We start from the raw sequence: 26,196 nt of genomic DNA, 5'->3' as shown, positions 1-26,196 counted from the left end.
TGCCAAGGTCCGCCCTTTGCTGTATTCTGAGAAAACGTCATGTTTACGCTGGAGCAAAAGTGAGCAATAACAACACCATCACATCCAACGTTGATTTACCGGCAGGCAGGAGTGATTTGACCACCGTTACAGTTCCCGTTTGAAAAAATAAATAAAAAAAAAACTAAAGCGCAAACGTAGAGGTAAGTGGACGACTAATTAACGACATAAAGATTGCTCAGCAAAAATTATAATTTATTATTTTTATTGGTCAATTAATACGTTGCATATTAATTTATGTTTTTGGTGTAGTGCAGTGTATACGCTGTCTGATTTTACTAGCACGATTCAATCAATAAGTAAGACGCCAAAGAAAGAGACACCACAGTGAAAAAGCCATTTTGTTAGAAACAAATTCAACTGACCCTACCCCCCGCTTCACAATGTAAAATGGTAGGTCACAGTTTAAATGGACGGCTGCTTTTAATATTCTATGTAGTATGTAAGTAGTTATTAACAGTTTTTAAAAATGTTTCTTTTCCATACAGATGTTGTAATTAGTTCGTAACAAACACCAATGTTGAGTAGTACTTGTATATTTACTATAACCTGACACACCCAGTTCTGCCCCAATCTCGTGGGCCGCCTACGGAAATTCTATTGTTTCACACTAGATATACGGAAGTACTCAAACTGTTTTTGGTTAACCGGATACATTTGACATTCAATATGCCGCATTAGCCCGTGTACTTCAAACAAAATAATATTATTTCTTCTGTTGCACTAGTAATATCACAGGCCCTCCTTTCCTCTGTTTTGTTTTTTTATTGTTTATTTATACTTTAATTTGAGATATAAATATTTCAAAACGTTGTTCCAATGCTGTCCATCATTATTTAATTGTACTGTCCAGAGCCACGGTCCAACACAGGTGCTCAAATAATTAGGGAACTGATTGGAATGAACTAAAGGGACAAGTTTAAAATGGGCTGCATGGGAATTTGATACTGTTGCTAATAATCAGAAGTTATGTTGGCACTTTTTTATTTTTATTTTTTTTAAATGGATTACATTTTTCGATTTAAATGTTCTTACTTTACAGAATGTCTTACCCAGGATACCCACCTTCTGGTTACCCTCCCTCCTACCCTGGATATCCTGTAAGTTTTATATATATTTCATGAACCCCTACTTTTAGTGCTGTTTTTGAATGTTAACCTCTGAAACCACATGGAATCACACACTACCATCTAAATGGCTCCACCCGAACTAACATTTTGTTCTAATGATTGATTGAATAGCTTTATTTGGGTGTGGTTGTACAGAGATGGGTGTATCGTATTACAAACGATGCAACTTTAACAATTGTGAAATGCCCTAGGCTGGTTGCATTACTGTAACTAAGTATGTAGGTATTGTAGTGCCTAGTGTGCAATATATATATATATATGTTATAATTTTTTTCATTATACTGTTTCATCTGCACTCCATTCATCCTCTACTTAAATTATCCATGGCTCCCTGACAAGTATTATCTCTGAAATAAGCCAGTGTAGACTCAGTGCCTGCTGTGCACACACACACACACACACACACACTCACTCACTCACTCACTCACACATAGACGCCTGTGTCAGTCTAAAACCTGTGGAGCAGATATCGACAGCAGCGCAATAGATGCAACAATTCATTTTTCGGTATGAACAACAGAATGATGCCGATTCTGTAAAATTAGTTCTCCGGAGGCAGTTATTTAAAGCCCAGCAAACATATTTTGTCTCATTGAAACAAGACTATGATGGACTTTCTCAAGGTTCAAAAGAACGACTTGCAGCAGTGAATTGTTTAAAAAAAGCTTTTTTTAAAAATAAAAAAATAAAAAAACACTTATGTTGGTACGTATTTTGTTGAAATGTAAGAAGTTAAAATTACACAGCAGGCTTGTTTTTAGTTTTAAAGTAAAAAAATAAATAAATAATAGAATTGTATTTGTTTTGAAATACCAGAAAACTAGCAACACTTAGCTACCATTATTTAATATTAATGCATGGAATAAATTAACGATAATACCTTCTGATATTTGTCTAGCAGCTAGACATACACATCTTATGTTGCAGGCAAATTGTGAGCTCTGATGGGCTGAATAGTTTAGTTTATTCCTGTCATAAAATGTCTTATGATTTTGTAGTATTTTTATTTTTTTGGTAACAGAAAAAGCTATGGAATTAGGTTAGAGGTTTATCATGTTTTGAAAAGATCTGGCTAGGTTTAACACTGTCAAAGTAAACTTATTATAAAACATTCTTCTGTCTGCAACATATTACATTGCATACATCTTCAGTAAACGCTTATTTGGTTTACATTAATAGTTTCTATTTTATTCATGCATTCTAATCACACGCAATGACACCTAATTTATCGGTGGATTTCACACATCTGTGGACCTATGTCATCCCACCCCCCCCCCCCCCCCCCCCCAGTCGTTTTGTTTCCAATTTAGTTCCTGAGAATAGTCGCTGCAGTTATTATTATTGAGGTGTACTTGTCGCTCTCTGTGTTATTGTTTTTTGTTAAACATTGATATTTTGTCAGTTAAGAAAAGGCTTAACCACTTCAACATCATGACGTACTCACGTTCGTCAAATGAAAACCCACTTGCAGTACCATGCCATACGTGCGTTCGTCAAGTTTCCCATTCTATTCTATGAGCAGTTTCTCAGTCTAGTGTTTCAGGTTTCATTCCTTAAGGCAGTGCTAGTACTGTGGAATGTGCAATGAAAGTCGGGGAAGTGGGCGTTTAGAAGACTGAGATATTGCGGGAAGTCATTCAACTTTTGTGTGTGTGTGTGTGTCTGTGTATATGTATGTATGTGTGTATATATATATATATATATATATATATATATAGTTCTATTATTAGTTTTACTTGTTTAGTTGTAGTGTATACAGATTTTAGTGAAAGTTAAACATGGCTATGTACGTGGAGAGCGACAACAGGAGTGATGAAGGTTTCGAAGTTGGTTCGGAGGATTTCGATACCAGCAACAGTGATGCTGACTTATCACTCAGCTATGATGATGAAGAGGATGTGGGAGAACAGCAGGGGACTGGGTGCTTATTACTGATCCCTACTATGATCAGTGATCATGGTAGTCCTCCATCGTTTGAATTTGCAGCTGTTTACACAGATGTGCACCCCACTGTGGAGCTTGAGAGTTTGCGTTCTCCATTGGAGAGCTTTTTGGCTTTTGTTCCTGAAAAGATAGTCACTTACCTTTGTGACCTGTACAAACAAAAGAGCATGCAGCTACTTTACAGGTAAGCCAACTGCAAACAGGAAGCTGTTTGGTTTGAAATGGCAGTGCTGTGATGAAATACTATCAAAACACAGTACTGGGTACAAGCCAATGAAGCAGGAGTCTGTGGCAGCCAGATCCATCACAATACCTGCGCAAAGTAGCCCCCTGTGCATGCATTTGTGACTATCCCTCCAACACAAGGGAAGCAGAGACTGCAAAAAACATTTCAATAAGTGGCACAGAGCAAGTCGATAATGGCACACGTTTTGATGTTTGATTTTTATTTGATAATTACGGTTTACTGATTATCTCTATTCAACATTTATGTAGTACACAGGAGCATAAAGGGTTAATGAAAAACACAGTTTAGGTCATTCATTTGTGTTTTATTCATCATATGTTAACATTTTATAGCAATTACAGGTTTGAAAACATTATTATTATTTTATATTATTGACCATGTTTTTGGTTTCTTTTGAATCACTCGATCATTCATCCTTGACCATGACACGCTTGAGTGACTATGACTGAAGCAGATGCACTTAATCACCTAATTAGTGAGACAGTTGATTGGACACTGGATATAGAGTGATTTCAGCTGTTGAATTGCAAGCTTGAATAAAAGCAATAAAGAAAATCACAGAAAAAAAACATGGCACGCCTGTCAAGAGTGCAGCACCTTCGTGCAATTGGCATGTTGGAGGCTGGACTAGGGCTGCGTACCGTGGCGCTGACGGTATAACCAGACGCGCTCTGTCAATGACAGGCCACAAACTGGGAGACCAAGAGTCACAACACCTGCCCAAGAGTGACAGATCATTTTGCAGCATCTACGTGATGTCAGTTGGTAATCCACACAATAAAAAGTCACTGCACCTGCTCTAAAACAGTGTTTGTCATTTTTCGATCACATCTAGTGAATTTTATCCAAATAGAAGTGATACGTTTCTTTTGATGCTCTGTGTGTGTGTGTGTGTGTGTGTGTGTGTCTCATATATATATAATAAAATAAAAAAAATTACATACATAAAAAAATTGTTGCTGGGACAAATATTCAGACAAATTTTTTGAAATATCATGTTCGTATTTGCTACAAATGACAAAAATACCTTACCGCACTTATTTAGTCTCGCTAAAATTGACGACAGTTTAAAAAAAATGGCAAATGAAATAGATATTAAGAAATAAAAATAAATATTCATGGGAATAAACGTCACAAGGACATCGATTAAAGTTTGCAAAACAGAATTTGAATGATGGATATGAGTTCTGGTCAGAGGTTTTGTGGAGTGATGAAACAATAATTGAGCTATTTGATCACACTGATAGTCGTTATGTTTGGAGAAAGTCTGTTGAGGCGTACAAAGAAAAGAACACCATACCTATTGTCAATCATGGAGGTGGTAATATCATTCTGTGGGGCTGTTTTTCCTCTAATGGCACAGGAAATTTACCAGTACGTGGTAAAATGGGTTCCATAGCATACCAAAAGATATTGACCAATCATCTGAAACCCTCCGCTACAAAACTTTGTTTAAAGCGCAATTGGACGTTCTAGCACAACGACGATCCAAAGCACACGTCAAAATCTACTTCAGAATGGTTAATAAAAGCAAGGTTCTGGAATGGCCTAGTCAAAGTCCCAATCTAAATCCAAATGGGAATTTTTGGTATGAGCTGAAGAAGGCTGTGCACAAGAGAAGTCCTCGGAATTTGAATGAACTGGAACAATCGTTATTATTGCTAAAGGTGCCGCAACTGGCTATTAATTTCATTTTCCTTGTCAGGGTATGAATACGTTTGAATTGGCATTTTTTGGAGTTTTGCAAAAATAATTGCTGAATAAATAATTGTAAACATCTATTAACTTTTTTTTTTTTTCCTCATCCACAAAAGCAAAACTTTTGCTACTAAAGATTTTTCCAATAATATTGTTTGAGGAAGTTTCTAGAAATTATAGATTGATTACAACTGTGTGTGTGTGTGTATGTGTGTGTGTGTGTAATATATATATATATATATATAATATATATATATATATATACACATATACACACACACATGTGTTCTGTGATACCTAATTTAGGGAGATCGATACGATACCATGCACAGTATCATGATATTCAATACTATCGCGATTCTTTGGATCTTATGTCCATTATATGTTAAATGGCTGCCAAATTCCTTTTTTTGCAACTGAAAAGTACATAAGAGGCTAATACACAATAATGCTACAGCATTGTCGAATGCTTGCTGTTTAGCAAAACGGCATTCATTGGTGAATAAAACACTCCATCACTCTTTGCCGCCACCTTTGGATGTTCTCTGGCCCACAGAAGACGCCTCTCAGCTGTCAACATGTTACTTCTGAACAGCCTCAGAGCATGCAAATCATTTTAATGCAGATTGTGAGCTACAGTCATTCTGCTGATGTGTGGGTTATTTCTTCCTGAAATCTCTCGTGCTGTAGCCACTGCAGTCGCAAAACAATTAGATTAGCAGATGGATCAGTCGGATGTGTGATGGTACTGGGCCGGTGTGGTGACCCTGTGCCTTCCAGGACGTGGCCTGTCCCTCACACAGCAGGTTTCCAGGTTTCTCTGGACTAGTCTGCTGATTTGTTGAAGCAGAACATTCTCCGGGCAACTTCTCTCTGACAGGCCGCCTTCAATCATCAACCAGGTGATCATTACTCAAGCGGGGCATGGTCGTATCTTTCACTGTTCTTTCGTTAATTAAAATCATGTATTTTCAAATTATTATTTATACAGATTCTTAATCAACTAATCTTTTGCAGGTTTTAACTCAACTCAGATACCAAACACTGAGCACCTGGTGTTTTTTATGAAATCACATGACTTGAGCTCCAGTATTTTGTTATCCCAAGGAAGACTACTACTCAGACAATCCACAAACCTATCTGCTCACTGTTTAAAATGTAAATAACATTTTGTGTGTGTGTGTATACTGAGAGAGGTAAATTGTGTGTGTATAGTACTTGAGGATGATTGAATTTAATTCTCATTCTCATGCTATATATATATTTTTTGTGTTTTTTTTATTGCTTTGATGCACTGGTGTATTTAATGTCTTATAAAATCAAACTCTACTCTAGCCTTTTTTACAATATGCAAACTACATAGTCATTCAGCTTTTTAATACACCCGGCTAAAATGTTATGCAGAAATCTGAGGTTTGCAGTTCATTTGACATCAGATACATTTTAACATCTACTTGTAATCCCATCATGATAGGTGTCCCCTCCCATCCCAAGTCATCTTTCTGTTGACAGATCTTTAGTTATCCAGGGTATGAGGGAGTCGGAAGCTCATGGGCTGGAATTCTACTGTAGTCCCTTTGACTCGCTATGTGACCTTTGGCAAGGCACTCCACCTATGTGTTCAGTCCCACCAGGACTGGGCAATACACGAGGTTCCGCTAGAGAGGAGGGTCACTTCCATTGATGTAAATGGTGGTGGAACCTCAAATGTTCCTTGTCATTAAGCCCACTAGCCTTTTCCAGTCTATTCATCTTTTATTAATTAAGTCGTGTCAATATCTTACGCTGCACGGCTCCTGTGTTCGTATTAAATTGTGCTCATTTTAATTGAAAAACATATTTGTCACCTTTTCTTTAAATGTATCTTGTTTTGTGTTTTTTATAGTTGTATTTGTGCAAACATAATTCTCCTCGACTGGGACTGATACTAGTTTAAAGCGAAGTTTTAGTCATTTTGAAAACCCGGTGAGGTATATGATGTGGTATACTGTTTATGGTATGCAGTGTCTGGTCTATAAGAATAGCTGACCTTGTTTGTGGAAGACATAAATTTGATAAATAATTTGCTTAAACACATACTTAAGTCTTGTTTTTTTGTCATTTTAACAGTATTCAGTCCTGCAAAACCAAAATGAAGTGACAGATATGCACATTAGTCATATTAGCTGTATTTCAAAGCAGTGAGCATCTGTGTTTCCGACATGTGACTTTGGTTGTGGTCTTGCTCCAATAGAAGATTTACGCAGTTTAAAACGAGCAAACTTCACACTAAGCAATTCTTATCCAACAATTAAGGGTTCTCTTTGTAGAAGATCTATCATTTTTACCAGTTTGTGCTGCACACAATTACATATTTTATAGAATAACAAATGCCCCCAGTCAATCTGCTTTTATTAATCTGTCCTAATACATATTGGGGTGTGTTTAAAATGTTCCCTTGTTAAATACCAACATGTTGTGTGTTTTTGTTTTTTTTAAGCCTCAGGGCAGTGCTGATCCTTCCTTACCTGGTGCAGGCCAGTACCCCTATCCCGGGGGGGCTCCAGGAGGCTACCCCCCCATGGGTGGAGGAGCTTACCCACAAGCCCCAGCAGGGGGGTACCCCGGAGCTGGGGGATACCCTGCACCGCAAGGGGCCGGTGGATTCCCTGCCCCAGGGGGCTACCCCCAGGCACCTGCTGCAGGTGGATACCCTTCTTACCCTGGAGGTAAACACATGCTTTAAAGACCTTCTCTGGGAGACCGATTTTAATGAGGTGGAAGTGGCAAGACGGTATCCTGGTGCAAAGGCCTGCTTTGTGGGGCTGAAGGTGGATGTAGCAGAATAAAGTAAATACTTGGACAAGCATTTCAACTAGAAGTCTTTTTCACTGTCTTCAGATCTGAAGGCATTCTAAAAGACTACTATTTAGTGTTGGCCATTGAATTTAAGGCTGCATTCACACTGGGTCAGTTTGGTCTGGTTTGTTTAGTTGGAAACAATGTATCAATGTGCTTGCTGTTCACACTTATCTGCGAGCAAAGGGACCAGGTTCGTTTGCATGCGAGCTAAAGTTCTTTTTAAAATGATGATTATAATTTTTATTTATTTATTTATTTATTTATTTATTTACCCTTTCTGTTTTTTTCAGGACCGAGTTAGTTTGTGTTCAAAATGCAATTTGCAAGTGCACTCTGCTCATTTTATATGGTGTGTGAACCAGGTGCTTGTAATATCCTGCAGTGCATATTGAAAGATGACAGCTATTGGTGTATTGCTGTGGTTTTTAAGATAACATGTTTTAGACTCTTGCACATTCAGGGCAGTAGTCTTCATTCAGTTGGTTCACATCCCGCCACCTTTCTTGAAATACCCCACAGTTAACTACAAGGGTCTGTAGTCTTGCCCAATCGGCCAGTCAATGGACCCTCAAACCAAGTGGGTTTCATGTTGATTATTATACTCCATAATAATAAAATGCCAGTCATTACCAATTCTGTGTCGTTGGGGATGTGTCCTGAACTACTGAAATGTGCTTTGTGTGAAGTGCCTTATTGCAGTGAAGTAATTGGTTACTTCTAATAAATAAAAAAATAAAGTGACAATTCAGCCGTATTTTGAATGACCTGAAGAAGCAATGTTCTGCCTTGATTGTGTTTTTCTTGCTAGCTCCCGCAGGCCCGGGGTACGGAGTCCCTCCAGGAGGTCCAGGCTACGGGGGCTACCCACAACAGGCTCCCCAGGGTTACGGAGGAGGACAGATGCCTCAGCCAGGTAGAGCCGTCAAGAAAAATGAGCAGTTGCACTGAGATAATGTTGTATTTTGCAGTTAGTAATGTGCCGTCTTGTTGAAAGATGGCCATTATTTTTGGTCATATCATTAGGTTATTACTGTAGAGGTTTCTGAATCTCGTGTCATGTTTTCAAGTTGTGTAGTGTAGAATCTTCTAGGAGGTTCAAGACTGAAAGTCTTCTCTGTGCCCCTGGAATACTGTCAAGTTAATTCAGGATATAGCCATGCAGTTTAGCATTTTTTCCACTGGTCCCTTTTATTAAACAGTTAACTACTTAACACCATGATGAAGTTATTTAGCATGTGGTTGGAACAAATGCATGTGGGAAAAATAGCCCTGTCTGTGTACCATTGTTACCCGGCAGGTGTGTGTGTGTGTGTCTAATATATATGAAAAATAAAATAATGTTTTACCCTTTTTGACCTTGATTACAAATTAAGTGATTAGAACAGGAACCTCCATTTGTGTTTTAATGCTCCAAAATGAATGGCTGTCTTTTTGAGCTAGCCAATGAGAAAAAAAAGAAACTGCATTAGGTCTGGGTTGAGAGAATTTTCTTTTTAATGCAAGTCTCCCAATTCCAGGATACCCAGGTGGACCTATTCCAGGCCAGCCCCCAGGACCCGGCCACGCCCCTGGACAGGTATGCCACAATCTTGAATTAAGAGCACTTAACAGAACAGTATAAGCCACACACACTCTCCATTCTGGGGCTTCTATTTCAGAAACATATACTTTTGGTTATAATCTGTTTTACATTTTTCATGCAAGCTAAAGTTAATTACTAATTAAGACTTGGGTAATTTTATTTATATAAACTTTTTTTGCAAACTGTCCTTCCTGCCTTTTTTTAAAACATTTTCTTTTACTGCACAGGGCTTTGGATATCATTTTCCTTCTAAACAAATGTAGAGTCACCTCTTTAGTGACTCCAGCCAAGTTATAAAGGATGGAGACAAACCCCAGACCCCTCAGTTTTAATCTCAGTGAAGAAGTGATCCCAAGAACTGCCCACCTGGTTTTGTTTAACTTATATATTGTAACTTTGCCCTTTTTTGTAGATACGTACTGTAACTCCTTTTATATGGATGGTCCTTTATTTGTAACTTATTTGTTCTTTAATATGGTTTATCCTTTTTTTCTAACTTGGCTGTACATGTACCATTTTCTAAATGATGCTAAATGCAATAGCTGTCCTAGGGACACAGTAAAATACAGCACCATGTGAAATTTACTGTTCTACACACACACACGTCCTAACTTTTGAAAGGATTTGTGCGCTGTAATTTAAGGTTCACCATAAGGATAATTCCTGGTGGAACCGGCTAGTGCCCCCTCACTGATAATGGTGGTAAGCATTCACAAAGGGGATGTTTTATTGGTCTTGATAACTGGGTGCTGTTGTCTTTCCCGCCCCTATTATGTCCTGTGTGTTTTCATTGCCTGAAACAATCAATATGTACCGTACTGTTTTTTTTATTAAATAAAATAGTCTGGAGATATGTTTGATCAATTTTAATGTTTAATCAGCAAGAGCTTTTATATTTGGTATTTTCAGTTGAGCATGTGAACTGCAATATTAAAATATTACTAAGTGAAAATACTGTGATATTGTATCTGCCATTCATTTTAGGTTGTGTATACACATTAGTTACTATACATCTGCAGCTGTGAGAAATCGATTGGTTTGATTGAAAGACTTTGCCTAATACTGCTAGATTCATTTAACTTTCTTCTTGATGGTCCCACATCTGTTCACAAAGGAAGAAGTTCAGTTGTACTTTTATATTGAGTTCTGTGTACCAGTGTAGGTCCACCGACATGCAGTTTCCTTAAATATTAGACAAAGAGCAATGTCTATTTTACTAGCCATACAGACCACATTTACTTTTCTTGGAGACAAATTGAAATGAAAGCAGTAGCCACAAAGGGATGCTTAAAATAGATAAAACCAATAATCCCCCCCCCCCCTCTCCCCATCAATAGATATCTGAAGATTTTTCGGTCACCTTTTGCTGTCAGTGCAACCTGTTACTACTCGTATTTGAAATATTAATGAATCATGAAATTGTACAACCTCTTCCTGAAATTTACCCCCAGGGTCTATGTACCCTCCCCCACCTAATCATTAGGTGTCTAGAAAACTGCTTTCTAACCACATAGGAATGCACATTTGTATAGGTTTCAAATGTGCAGTTTTTGAAGATGTAAGTTACATAATTTCTATATTTTCCACATGCCATATGGTACTATGCTAGGTTAAAGGAAGTTTTCAGTTGCCAATTTCTTTACCCTAGTGTAGAACCAGATATCCTGTTTTAAAATGAAAATACAAGCTTGCTATAATATAGGTTTCTTTAAAAAAAAAAAAAAAAAAAAAGTGTGTGAGTTCTTAACAGAAGTGACTTCGGTGCAGGATGTGCCCTATAGTCAGGACGTCGCGAGTTCGAGTCCAGGCTATTCCTTTGCCGACCGAGGACGGGAGCTTCCAGGGGGTGGCGCTCAATTGGCCGAGCGCCGCCCGGGGGGAGGGAGGGTTAGGGCGGCCAGGGTGTCCTCGGCTCACCGCGCACCTGCGACCCCTGTAGTCTGGCCAGGCGCCTGCGGGCTTGCCTGTAAGCTGCCCGAGAGCTGCGTCGTCCTCCGACGCTGTAGCTCTTGGGTGGCTGCATGGTGAGTCCGCAGTGTGAAAAAAGCGGTCGGCTGATGGCACACGCTTCGGAGGACAGTGTGTGTTTGTCTTCGCCCTCCTGAGTCAGCTCAGGGGTGGTAGCGGTGAGCTGAACATAATAAAATAATTGGCCATTCCAAATTGGGAGAAAATAAAAAATAATTGGCAACGACTAAATTTATAAAAAACTATTTAAAAAAAAAAAAAAGTGACTTAAGTGTAGATATCTGGAGAGTTCAGATTCAGTTTGTTCAGATCTAATGATTTTTTTCTTCCTAAATATTGTAGAAAAAGTAGCACACTGCTTTTTCCTAGACTGTTAGAATATAACAATTTATACTGTACTCTGCAGTACAGCAAATACATTATATAATGCTATTTTAGCGCAAACACTCCGTTCTGTATTATTTCAAGATTAATTTCCTAGGGAAAGGAAGCAACAATGTATTATTCTATTATTGAGGTCTGATACCTACTCTAGTAAGGGTGTACCATTTTAAAAATGCAAATATTAAGGAAACAAAGAACAGGTAAATGACAGCTCTGGGCACTTCTTGCACGTACAATGCTAAGCAGTGCATACACTAATATATGAACAGTATTGTGGGGTCCATCACAATATTACAGAGGATAAGAAAAGCATAAGCTGCTGTTTAGGCATTCACACGAAACATATAGAATTGCCAAAGACCTACGAAACCATGGGCTCCTTTGCCAGAAATCCCTTACCATGTGGACAATAAAGAATACAGATTGTGGTATTATATTTGTGGCATTACATTGCCAACAATCATTTCAATGTTTGAGTAGTACAGTATCCTTTTACAATTTTATTTCAGTTATATACTGCACTACACTTATTAGTGCACTTTTGAAAATTGTAATTCCTGAAAGACAAACTGTATGTTGCCACTGTTCATAGATTCATGCTTTCATTTCGTGATGAATTCTTGATTCTGTAGATTTAGATGTGTGTTCTGTTTTTGTTTTGTTCTCCTAAGATGTATTATGGAGGCACACAGTTTGTTGCCTGGGAAGAACCTCAAAGGAGTTATGAGCAGGTGACTGCATGGTTATGAGTGTGCATTTGTATTGCAAGAATGAGTTGCAATTTGAGAGTACATTTTATTTTTTGAACCCAGACTGGCCTATGTTGCGTTAATCCCTTTAACTCCTAAAATCCATGATTACCGTCCCCCACCCTCCCCAAACGCTCTTACTAAGCCTCATGTTCTTTTTATGAATTTGTTTTAAATCATTATAACAAATACTAAGATTTTGAAAAGTGTCTCTGCATCATTTTTATTTTTTTATTTATTTTTGTATTTATTTTTTAAACCACCATAGATGAAATGCAATAGTTTTGTCTTCCCAATGAAACCAAGTAGCTGGATCTCAAATACCAAGATTTGCAAAATCGTATTAAATCATTTACAACTACCGCGACTTGCGATAAACTCCTATCAAAATGGGTACTGGCCTTCTTTAGTTTATGACTGAAGCACTGATTTGAACAGACCAGCAACATAACCTGAAAACGATTCCCAGCCACTGTTAACGTGCCTGTTACCTAGTTAGTTGACTTTGAAAAACATTCTTAACGTGGATTATCAAAGAATAGTCCTTTTAAGTAATACAATTATAACTTAAAGAAAAACATATATATATTTTAAATGGGTTAAAAATATGTTTTTATGCTACTCATGAGTAATGACTGTGTAACTATATACAAGTTATTTGGTAATTTGTGGCATAAACCTGATACGGATTCCAGGCATTAACCTGTTGTCTGTACTGTAGAGCAGTATAGGTATCTAGAAAAGATGACAGCACTGATAATAGACTGCTTTCAGAGCGTTTCAGGAAAGACAACTCCACAGTAGAACTGTCACAACCAGCCTTGGGTATGCCCTTAGGCTAGTCATGTTAGTTTTTTTACTTTGCCAACCAGTTCTAAATTATATTGGAGACCTGATCAAGAGGCTGAAACCACAGCAAAGACAACATACAATTCAAATAAAATCAACATAATGATTACATGCAATGATTACATCACACACACATATACAAAACAGACCCATAAATACATAACAACGACAAAATAATCAAATCAAGAATTCAGTGCAGTTAGCAATTACAAGTATCACTCAATAAAAAACCAAGCTGTGACTAAAACTAAATTCGTTAATTTGCTGCAGCAAATTCAAACAAATGTTTACCAAATGTGAATGAGAACTTAGGAACTGCTGACTTAAGTACGTTAGATCCGAGACGGTAGTTTTAAGGAAGGAACTTATCAGACTTTACTGTATAAGACACTGAAATTATGTCTTGTTATTTAGTGTAGAAATGGTACAGTACTGAATCAAACACACTAAACCCTGAAAATTAATTTGCAGTAACCAGATGCAGACTTGTAATGCAATGGGCTGCATTTGGTCCAAATAACATTTTAATTAGAAAAAAAACATATACTTGGCATCCATGATGCCCAAAGAACCTGGAGATCCCACATTGTTATGGGAATGAATCATTTAAATTCTGCTTTATGCCATCTGTGAACAGGCTGGCTGTAGGGGTGACGTCAGACCAGAAAGGAACAGAGACAGACAGTACTGGCAGGTGAAACTGAGACGCTGCGGCGCTCAGTGTGTTTAATTGAATTAAGCAAATAAAATATTTAAACAAACACAGCACACGGCACTTGATAAATAAACAAACAAAACAGGCAGTGGACGAACACTAAACAAACAAGTACGTAGTAGTTGCTTATTCTCGTATCCACACCCGTTCTCCACTCATCAAACACACCACCCGCAACACATAACACACACATGGGCGGGGCACACTGCCACAACATCCCATAAACTTTTTGACCCAAAAGGTAGAAATGCATAGCAAACTGCATAAGAAGTGCATTGCTGAGATTATACTTTTATAGGTTAGTCGTGAATAGTATGCAAAAATAAATAAATAAAAGAATTTGAAACTATTAAATCTACTTTACTGTACATATACAACGTATTGTAATAATTAACACAAGAAAGATGTAAACCTACAATTGCAGTGTTCTGTAGCCCATATTGTCCTACCGTACAGTATATGTCAGAAAATTCCAATACTGTGCAGCAACTTACATGTTAACCTTCTACCACTAAGCTTTGGGGGAGTGGGAATTAACTGCATGACTAATACATGTGAGTGACTTTAACTAAAGTGTGAAAACCCATTTACTCCTATTGTAAATTTGAATGTGGTGATAATAAGCAGAGGGTTCATTAATGGGTGATATTAAATGAGTGTTTAACTGTAGAAATCTAGGCCAGTTATACATGTAGAAATACTTGTATTAAATTACATTTACAACCTTTAGAGCTACAGGTTTTGTAGTTACAATATTGAGGTCACTCTAAGGATCCATTAAGACAAAACCGGTATAGCAGGTTTATTAAAATATTTTTCCACCCATCCGTCGCTAGCTGGTTTAATGCGTTTCAGCTGTAATGAAAGCAGTCTGCTTTTCTTTTGTATTGTAAAAGTCATAAACTCACAGAGGAAGGGCACTGAGCCATTCTAACATGCTGTATTGTCTGAGTGCATTACAATAGGACACCTGCTGATTCTGTTTAAGTTAGTGAAGCAGGAGAGCAATATTCTTAATAAAGAAATACCAGGCAGGAGTCAAACCTGCATTGAAGATTACAAAATTGTGTAAATCACGCAGTACCTGAAAGTTTACAAATTTTAAAAAATGGAATACCGGTATTAACAGTTTATCAGATTGTAGCTAGATGCGTACTGAAACGTCTTTAGGAGACTAAGAGTGTGTGATAAGTCTGGTGAAGTGATGCAAAATCAAAGCAGTATCATGCTCACCATGTACAGTGAAGTGTGACAGAGACACGATCAGTGTGTAAGATTTCCCAGTCTTTCATAACTTGCAGGCAGTTACACTTTTACATTCCTCTCTATACAGCCCTTCTCTTATTATAACTGATCTACAGGCTTTATTGCTAGGTTCCACACAACGGAAAATAGATTTAAAAACAAACTAAAAAAAACCTTTAGACAGTCTAGCCCTTTTGTAAGTTGCTGCCAAAATAATGTAATTGACTATCACAAATAAGTTGAACAGCATGGCAAATATATGCTCACTGGAAATGCACATTGTAGGATTGCCACATGTCAGAAATCTACAGCTATGAGTTTTCAAAGGATGTCAAGAACACACTGAATCCGTTATAACCGAAACATAGAAACACTTAAAAGACTGGAGTGCTACCCTGCCAAGCACCACAAAACCTGTACGAGATTCCTTTGCTGAAAATAACAGATCTACAGTGTAGTGAATTGACTTCTGGGGCCCAGGCTGACTTACCAATCAAAGGCAACATTTCCCTCCTTAGTAAATCCAAAAGTCGGGGTTATATACTAGACAATAGTGGCACTGATTTACAAACCAGGAAAAATGTGTTTTGTAGTTTACAAATCACAAATTTAGTAGTTCTGATCTTATATTATCAGGAATACATTTTTACAAATACATCTGTTTTAAAAAAAAAAACAAAAAAAACTGTTACAATTAAACCACATCTCCTGATTTATAAATACATTTTATAGATTATGGTACTTCTGATTTATGAACCAGAATATGAATAGTGTATAATCAGATTGAAAATATCTTGATTTACATTAATTATTTATACAACAAAATGTAAGGTTTTGGAATCAGACATATATGAGTTTTAATAAATCTAACTTTACAAAAACATTCTAAATCAGACAAACATGCTAAATAATATGTTTTGCAAACGCTTCCCTATGCATATTGTTTTGCTTTGCAAGTTTTAAATATCCCTGTTTTAAACCTGATAATTGTATGTATTAAGTTGATCTATTTCATCCTTTTTAATTATTCACTAAAATGTATTACAATTGTTTTAATTTGACAGTAGTTGTCCTGTAGATCTAAATCTCTCCTGTTGTGCACGTCCATTCGCTATATATGTCTCAAATATCCCGTTTTGAAAGAAACGCATTTTTATTTTTATCTGGGACTACACTTGGTTAAAGAAACCTCTGTTTGATACCAATGCTTTCAGGTAGTGTTGCACTTGTTTGGTTATGTCATCTGGAGGGTGGCATTTTCTCAGCAAGTATGACATATTTACTGAGAGAGAGGCAGCAGAAATTGAAACTAACTTATAGTAACTGGAAGGATTTGAAATGAAAGTCCATGTTTGCTATTACATGTGTTTCTTTCAAAACTGCACATTTTGAGACATATGTAGCTAATGACAGTGCAGAATAGATGGACTCATGGAATTATTTAGCTAGCTACGATTACTTTAATATGTTTTAGGCCTGGCAGTAGTCTGCCTCATCAGATTTTCTGTTTGCTGCTGGGGCATGTGCATTTATAGGTCAGATTTTAAGTTGAAATACTTTTTTCCCCCAAAATAATTGTAAATAGTTTTCATTGTTATACTTTTTCTTATGTACCTAAAAGGATGAACACCAATGTTAAGTGTGCTTGTATAATTATCTTGTGGCAACTCCTAGGCCTTCTGGATAACCCGTGTCATTTTGTGTTTTCAGCCAATGATGGGAATGCCAGCCTATGAGGGGACAATCAAGCCGACCCCCAACTTTAATGCTGAAAACGACGCAGAGATCCTGCGGAAAGCCATGAAGGGATTTGGTAAGCTCCCAATTATCTTTTAATATTTGTTTATTTAATATGTGTTTATTTAGCAGATGCCTTTATCCAAGGCGACTTACAGAGACTAGGGTGTGTGAACTATGCATCAGCTGCAGAGTCACATAGAATTACGTCTCACCCGAAAGATGGAGCACAAGGAGGTTAAGTGACTTGCTCAGGGTCACACAGTGAGTCAGTGGCTGAGGTGGGATTTGAACTGGGGACCTCCTGGTTACAAGCCCTTTTTCTTTAACCACTGGACCACACAGCCCTTTTAAAAAAGTTCTATCTTTTATTCAGTTTTGTTATGGTTCCCCAGCTGTAAAGGTATGGACACTTTCACAACAGCCCCTTATATTTTCTGAATCAAATTGCAAATCATATTCTTATATTATTTGCCAGTAAACACACTAGCATCTATATCCATGATTCACTTTACGACTGCATTGTATGCTAAACTTTGTGTGCATTTAGCCCAGTATCCTGCCAAATCGAACTTTCCCCTTTGATTGGTTAGGAAAATATATACCTTGTGACACTGACTGCCTGTGCATATGCTGGTGTTGATGCATAATGCATGTACTATGGAAACTTAATGATCTGAACGGGTTATTTTAAAAAAAAAATACTCACATGCCATTAAAGATGGAAAAATGCACATCCTGTCTTAATAATTAAAAAATGATTCTTTATCTAACTTATCTTTTCCTTTAGGCCTTTCACATTTTTTAATACATTGTTACTTAAGTCAAATGTTTTGTTTGTTTTCAGGGACGGACGAACAAGCAATCATTGACGTTGTTTCCCGTCGTACCAATGGAGAAAGACAGAAGATCAAAGCTATGTTTAAGACATTGTATGGGAAGGTGTGTTTTTTTTTCATGTGAACCTAAACTATTTATTCAGTAGCTAATATATATAATAATTTCTCTACACAATGAAGGCTTGCTTCACTCATTATTTCCACATGTGAATGTGGGACACGTGTTTTATTTTTAATTTGAAATCGAAACCGTATACACATTTAGTTTATCTCTACTACAATTGATATTAGTTTTCCTGGTTTTGTGTCTATTCTCTATAAGAAATACAAAATAAATATATTTTACCTAAATAATAAACCATTATCTTTATACACTGCAACTCTCTTGGACCCTGTTGCCTTTTAAGGAGGCCTCTGAACAAGGACACGTTGGTTTGATTCTAGTCAAATGTCTGCACCTGGACTCTGCAAATGGAGTCTGGATTGCCCCTGCTATATGCACCTGTACTGTGCTTGCAGTCATGGCAACTGCTAACTCATTTGACTGCGAGTCCCTCTTTGCGAGCGCAGAGCTTAGTAAATAAATGAGGTCACACATGTCACACTGACACTGTACTGAGAAAATTCTTCAGCAACGTAAATGAAAACCCTGCATAAAATAATACCAACAGTTGAGATAAAATGAACATAACAAGGAAATGTACAAATGAGAGGAGTTATATACCTCCAAGTTATTTGTTCTAGGCTAAGTAAATGCACTCATTTCTGCCTATCTTCATAGCTCATTCCTTTAAGCCCTGGACTGAAATGCAGCCATTCATTATAAATTAATTAAAGATTCCACATCTGAAAACGATTCTGAAACTGTAAAATGAAAGATAGTCAGGAAATAAGTTCTGCTCATAGCCTTAGCGTTTTACACTGAGTATTTTCCACAGGCCAATCTATATTATTTTTTTCTCAACTTATTGTAAAAAGCAGCTCAAAATTTATCAATCTTCGGTGTCTAAAAAGAAAGCAGGAGCCTTCACTTCTCCCATGTACCCAGTTCTGTTTGCAGCAAAGACAAACTTAAGACTAAAGCTTCAGTTTCTACAATCTGCAGGTCTTCTTTAAAATAACAAAAAGTGGCCATTTATATTAACTAAAATCACAACATTGATTGGGTTAGATGGAAGCAATTATTATCCAGGAATAAATGCCTTAAGAGGAGACCTTTTTAAAGTTTATTGTGACATGTTGGTATAAAGCTAATTACAATTCACTAATATTGTGAATGGAAATATTATTATTGCAGTATATGTACTTGACCCAATGCCTAATTAACATTAAAGGCTTATGATTAATGTAAGTAGCATTAATAATGGATAGCAACATCTTAAATCCATATGATGTAAGTGATTCAGAAATGTTGGAAAAGGTTTTATGTCTATAATGAGTTGCTTTAGTATATTAAAACATCATTGCTAATCTTAGTTTGGTCTTTAGCCTTTCCACAGACAGTGACAAGTTCATTAGAAAATTCTTAAACTGAGGGGCTGTGACAGGTTTCATGTGGTGGTTTAATTGGTTAAATTAAACATTTTGAACAGGCCTCTGCCCACCCCAGTTTGATACACAAATAATCCGAGTGAATCAGAAACAGATGCTTGACTTGCTTGCTTGTTGTTTGACAGGATGTCATTAAAGAACTGAAGTCTGAGCTGAGTGGAAACATGGAAGAAGTCATCCTTGCTCTGTTCATGCCTACCACATACTATGATGCTTGGAGTTTAAGGCATGCAATGAAGGTATTGAAGATAACATGTATATAACTTTTCTTGTATTCAAAATAGTGGCAATTACACATCTTAGAAGTATACAGCAAGTCATTTTTAAAATACATTCTTGGTTTGGTTATTGAAAACTCAAACAAAAGGGCTGTGGCCGTTACTAAGGGCTTGGCTGAAAATAAACTTTTTCCAAATATGCATCTCTAGCCTTTGTGATGAAGTGCAACTCAATGGACACAGATATGCAGTTGAAGTGCTTTTAGCACACTTATTTTCCTGCACACTGTCTCTTTAATGGGGGAGGGGTGCCATTTATAATCAACACAGGTTTAATTCTTTTATAGGACTCTCCTTCCAAGCAGGGCGTTGCAGTCTTAGCAGAGAGTGCCAATTTGATGCCAACATAAACAGTTGATAACGAAAAGAAAAACTACAAACAAAACTGAGCCAAACTCTGGCCTTCTGTGCTGTCTGCTGCCGTGCCAAGTCACGCCTTCTGATACCTTCCTTTACCTGTTATATTCAATGTAAAAGTAACTGCAACCTGACTATTAGTTCCTAGACCCAAAATGCCAATCCTCCCGATCAGGATACCTCCCTCACAATGAGCCTCGGAACTCTCAGCATTTGCTGCTTAAATGGAGCACAATGGAGACAGCAAAATTATCTGTAACCATCAATGGAAAAAACAGGAGTGCCTGTGGGACACACCCTGCCTAATCGCATGGTGCTGGACACATTCCACAACATAAGTCACAATAAGTAGGCATGATGAACTAGGAAGGAATGTAAGAAACCCTTCACCTAATTCATGAACATTAACTGAACACTTGCACAAGTCACATTTTCACTTAAGTGTAATGTTAGACTTAATAAATGAATTAATGTTAGAAAAAATAAAAGAACTTTGGTCCCTTGCTAGCAGTGTTTTCAGGATTTGGAAGCGGCCACGTGGAAGTGTTTTAAGGAACTCCACCCAAATGCCTACTGTTTACTATACCTTGTTAAACATGTCTTTTAAGAAAGAAAGCTTTACCACACCCATGGCCAATCCTCATAGTGGGAGGATTTGAAAATGAATTGAAAAAGCTACTGGGGAGGAGCTGCTCTTCAGTTCTAGGACTGTTATATAGGCTAGATCAGCCAACGTGACTTATTAGTAAGCAACAGCACCATCTAGTGTAGAGCAGCAATAAAGCAAACTTGTTTAGCCAAGGCAGATAAAAAAGCATATGTCCTTTAGTTCTTGTCCTGCTCTTTCAGCGTGACAGATACTTTTATTTGTGAGTTCTGGCTTGTGATTAGTTGGACTAACAAAGTATCTTAAGAATCATTTCTATGCTTGATTATTTTGCATACTTTTTCCATCTGTGTGGACTGAGTATTCTGTTCTGTGTTTGAATATTGTCTAAATGTCTGTTAACCGTGGGCCCTCTTCATTCGCTTGCAGGGAGCAGGAACGCAGGAGGATGTTCTCATTGAGATCCTCTGCAGCAGAGACAACCAGCAGATCAGGGACATTGTGCAGTGCTACAATACAGAGTTCCAAAGGGATCTCGAGAAGGACATCCGGACAGACACCAGCGGACATTTCGAGAGGCTGCTCATCTCTATGTGCCAGGTGAGGATTACATGGAAGGGTATGTCGTGAAAGAAATGGGCCATTCCGGGATAAATCACAGCCCCCCCAGACACACCACCGCATAGCCGATTTTAACAAAACTTGTTAATTAGGATGATTCTTATGTTGCTGCATTGGACCAGCATTGGAGAGTTATAACTCTCAGGAATAAAAAAATAATAATAATAATCTGGTACCCCATAAAATGACGTTAGTAAGAATGTGTTGTTTGTTTCAGACATCCTTTATATATTGGTTTAATTTGCATGATATTTGTTTTCATACATTTATTTATAAATTCTGTTATGAGAACAAATATGACAATCGTCATTGTTGTCCCTAAGTATATTTTAGTTTGTTTGAATATTGAAATACTTGAAAATTAATTTGTAACTACCTACTGCTGAAAGGCGGCTTGTCTCTCTACACATGAAACCACATTTAGGAACTGGGAAATGTAAACACACTGGGCATTCAAAAAGGTGTAGTTTATGAGAAATGTAGGCTGTAATGTCTTCACTGCAACACAAAAGATCACCGAGCTTTACAACAGAGATATCGGTTAGCCGACTTTCAACACTGCATTATTTGGGGAATACAGCAAGTGCATACAGTGAAGTACAGATTCAGGACAGTTACACCGAAAACAAAATGAATCTGAAATTCAAAAAGTTTTAATTATATATTTACAGCATTAACACTTCGAAAGCTAAATTTTCATGCGTTAGTTTTATGTCATGAAAAGTTAGTGACCTGCTCTTTTTTTTTTTCATTGTAATATACTGCACAGCATGAGGGATATTTTAATAGAGGAATTTCAAAACCACTGGATATGAAGAATGCACTTCCGTACACTCGGCTCACTTGTTAGAAGGGACAAGCTCTGTACTGCCTGCTCTGTACGGCCTTGTAAAAAGTAGTCAAGCCCAAAGGCTTGTTTGTTATCGCCGCATCCGGCAATGACATAAATACCGTATGTCATGGTATATCCTGTGTTGGTATATCGCAATACTAATTGTGTGTGTTCTTTCAAATGTTAATGTATGTATTTTTTGTGTGTTCAGTTTTTATTTTTATTTTATTGAATTTATTACTTCTCTCTGGGATAGCCCAAATGTCTAATGTGTCAAGGCAACTTGAGACACAATCCCAAAAGTGATGCTGCATGTTCACATCAGTAAAAATGTGGTAAATGCATTATATAACAGTTTTATCTTTTTTTGTCACCACCTTTTTTTTTTTTTTTTAACTTTATTATGGATTTCCATAGCTTTTTGGGCTAATTAAAATGGGCAAATTGTGACAGAGGGAGGTTTTGATTCTTACCAGTGACCCACAATTATTTTCTTTGCTACTATGCTTGCTGAAAGTATTACCTTTTCTTTATATTCAGGTCAGTCCAGGTTAGATGTAAGTCCTGATATGAATAGGGATGGTCTTTCTGGAATCTTGTATTCTATCATAGTAGATATATGAATAATAAAATGGTGGAATCAGTACTTAATGTTATGTTTCTAGGTGTCAACCCACCCATCTGCTTGTTTGTGCTTGTTTGTGCTATACTGTTACTAATAGTTTAATTGTCCATGCAGTGCATGCTTTCCTCTGGCATATCTCTGAACTGGTCAACTCACTCAGTCCAAGGATTTTACCAGTCATGCACAGTGCTAACGATTACATATTTCGAGGCCTTGATGTAGTGTTTTATTTTATAATTCAGGGCAACAGGGATGAGAACCAGACGGTGAACCTCCAGAAAGCACAGGAAGATGCCCAGCGCTTGTACCAGGCAGGAGAGGGCAAACTGGGCACCGACGAGTCCAGCTTTAACATGGTTCTGGCTGTTCGCAGCTTCCCGCAGCTGAAGGCTACTGCTGAAGCTTATGCAACGGTCTGTATTTTCAGTGCAGAGACCATTTACTATCAGTGTTTGTATGGTATGGGAATATTTACATCACTTCTTTTGTCTTCGCTGCAGATTAGTAAACGGCAGTTAGAGAGTGCCATCGACAAGGAGTTCACTGGCAGTGTGGAATCTGGGCTGAAAGCAATTGGTAAGAAACTGGGCTTTTTAGACTGTTTTCAAGTTTTAATGGAATTTTAATATACAGAGTTGTTTTGCATTGTTTTCAGTTCTCCTTATGTTGACATTATTGAACAACTCTCTGGTGGGCAAACGATTCGTCACTCACAGAGTAGCTCTGTAATTTTCTTTTCATATCATTCTCCTCGTACCCTCTCGTTTTCGCGATGCTCCGACAGTGTTGTGTGAATTATGAATTACATTTTGTTCTTAAGTTTTTATGGTAATATTACATTTTAAATGGCAGTTTTCTTTATCAATATTGGTTTATTTTGTGTTCATTGGATCTTTATATATCTTAAAAACATGATCAGCACTTTCTTTCAGAATTAACACATTAATTATTTTATGCTCTCAGTTCATCTACTGCACATCTGTTTTGATTTCACATTAATTATTTTATGCTCTCAGTTCATCTACTGCACATCTGTTTTGATTTCACATTAATTATTTTATGCTCTCAGTTCATCTACTGCACATCTGTTTTGATTTCCTTTGTTATGTCTTCAGTTTCACAATCAGCTATGTAAAATCCTGATGAATAATAAATGATCAGAAAAACCTAAAAAGCAGTTAATTAAACTGCTTCAGTGTAAATGGACAATGGATCTCACCAGGAGCACTGAAATGCTTCTGGGAGTCTGAGTTATTTTAAAGAAAATAAATGGCGAACATATATGTACTTTAAACACAACTTGTCTACAGTAACTGTGCCCTGCTTGATTGTATACAGTGAAGTGTGCCCAGAATCGCCCAGCATACTTTGCTGAAAGACTGTTCAAGGCCATGAAGGGAGCTGGCACTGATGACTCTACTCTCACTAGAATTATTGTCACCCGCAGTGAGGTAAGTTAACAATACAAAATACCGAGTATGCCTGAATGCTGGGTAGGGCGTAGCAATTAAATATATCCAAGCACGATTGTCAGGAATGTCAAAACTATGTCAAGTAATTGTAGCTAACTAAATACTTTCATAATGTTATGAACGTCAAATTCACTGTATATGTTGCAAGAGTGCAATTTTAAGAGAATGTCTTGTGAATGTATTTTCATTTTTTAAAACATGACATCTGGTATTACAATCGATAAAAGAAGGTTCTTAGTTAGGACATGTGTTACACTTGCACCTCCATTGGCCCTTTCACCTCAACGCTGTGAAGCATCTTACTGGCTGCAGAGTAATTAGGGGAAGCAGCTGATTGGTTACTGACAGGAAAAAAGGTCCAAAGGGGAGTGAGATATTTCACTTTCCAGGTGAAATGACCATGAGGGAGCAAGACTATGATAGCAAGGCCTGCAAAAACATTTATTTAACCTGCTGCACAGTACCAGATGATATGCTACTGTAGAACATGTGTTTATTTCAAAACTAGACATTTGAGACCTACCGTATATAGTAAATATCAAACATTGCAAAGTTTTGTCAGTCTTTTCATCTGTTTCGAATTGACTCCATGGATATCCATGCTTTCTGATACAAACATATCATGCACTGAGCTGTACTGAGGCCTTGTCCAAAGTCAGTTTGTAACTTGTGCACATGTGTTTAGATCGGAGGTATACCCTTCTTTCATATAAAGTATTTTTGAATCAAAAATCATTTGTCATATTTTCACAACAATTGCATGCATGGTTAAGTGTATGCATACTTATTAGCGTACAGTAAATGGAGCAGAGCAAAATCTGTGAGTCAGTCTGTTACTCTAGAGTTCTGATGGTTATGTATTTTTCCCCTTGCAGATTGATCTTGTACAGATCAAACAGGCCTTCATGCAGATGTACCAGAAGACTCTCCACACAGCGGTTCAAGGGGAAACCAGTGGAGACTACAAGAACCTGCTTTTGGCAATTGTTGGACAATAAAGTCAAGCCCAATCCCACTACATTGTATAATCTTTTCTAGTTGTGTTTCACATAAAGGATCTCCACAATCCTCAGTAATTCCTAGAAGTGTGTATGTACCAGAATAAATAAGTTTTAGTTTTTAGAACAGGCATTGGTTATATCATTAGTGCTTATCGTTTGTACTTGCTTAAAATAACTTTTTTGTAGAGTTTAGTTTTTTGGTGTCAATCTCGGACTTATGTAATATTTATCAGCCTTCTTTCTCATTCCATTTTGCATTGGAGCCTGAGAAGCAGGTAGTAGATGCTCTTGCTAAATGTTTTAGCCCGCATTTGTTTGCTTGTAACAATCAAGGTATGTGCCAGTTAATAGTGACAATTACTGTACTCTATGCAGTCTAAAAATGTATATGAATGTTTTTTTTTTTTTAAAAGCAGTTGTGATGTTACCTACTGTACAAAGATATTGCCTTAGGAAGATATAAACCAAGTTATTATATGTGCCTGTATACAAATTTAATTACAATGCATTAAAGTGGTTGCGTGAAATACATTCTAAATGTTTATTTAAACTGAACTAGCAGACTTAACTAGGGTAATCGAGGGCCAGATGAATTTGGTAAACATGGATATAAATGTTAGTGTGATTGTAGTTAGCCCGTATGTTTAATTTGAATAGCATGCTTTTGCATGTTTTATCAAGGTGCTCATGCCTGCAAATAAGCGGAACACTTAAACCTAATTTTCTTTTTTTTTTGGTTGGGTCCAATACATGGAAGGTTTTTCAGAACTGAAGGTGGATGGGTACAGTTGTTTGCAAATTGTAAAATGTCAGTATCAGAGGTGCTGATGGAAAGTGTGTTGTCTGTGCCACTTCTAAATAAACTGAATAATACACATGAAGCAA

General features: G+C 37.2%; 1 protein-coding gene across 2 annotated transcripts; it reads left to right on the top strand.

The window, feature by feature from the left end:
• Nucleotides 1-26,196, top strand: LOC117415377 (annexin A7-like). Of its 2 annotated transcripts, XM_034025640.3 has the most exons (14): nucleotides 1-182; nucleotides 1,082-1,139; nucleotides 7,538-7,766; nucleotides 8,708-8,812; nucleotides 9,417-9,475; nucleotides 12,505-12,564; nucleotides 17,102-17,204; nucleotides 17,976-18,070; nucleotides 19,644-19,757; nucleotides 21,190-21,360; nucleotides 23,081-23,251; nucleotides 23,339-23,414; nucleotides 24,177-24,289; nucleotides 25,186-26,196. In XM_034025640.3, exons 2-14 carry the CDS (start codon nucleotides 1,083-1,085, stop codon nucleotides 25,306-25,308), a joined length of 1,476 nt encoding a protein of 491 aa, XP_033881531.1. In that variant the 5' UTR covers nucleotides 1-182; nucleotide 1,082; the 3' UTR covers nucleotides 25,309-26,196. The 2 variants fall into 2 exon arrangements, with proteins under 2 accessions (XP_033881531.1, XP_033881532.1); XM_034025641.3 differs by lacking the exon at nucleotides 12,505-12,564 and having other exon boundaries at nucleotides 2-182.

Source organism: Acipenser ruthenus, chromosome 7 (genome assembly GCF_902713425.1).
Source record: "Acipenser ruthenus chromosome 7, fAciRut3.2 maternal haplotype, whole genome shotgun sequence".
NCBI classification, from domain to species: Eukaryota; Metazoa; Chordata; class Actinopteri; order Acipenseriformes; family Acipenseridae; genus Acipenser; species Acipenser ruthenus.
The sequence above is the reverse complement of the archived record's forward strand: the minus strand, read 5'-3'. Positions and strand labels throughout refer to the sequence as shown.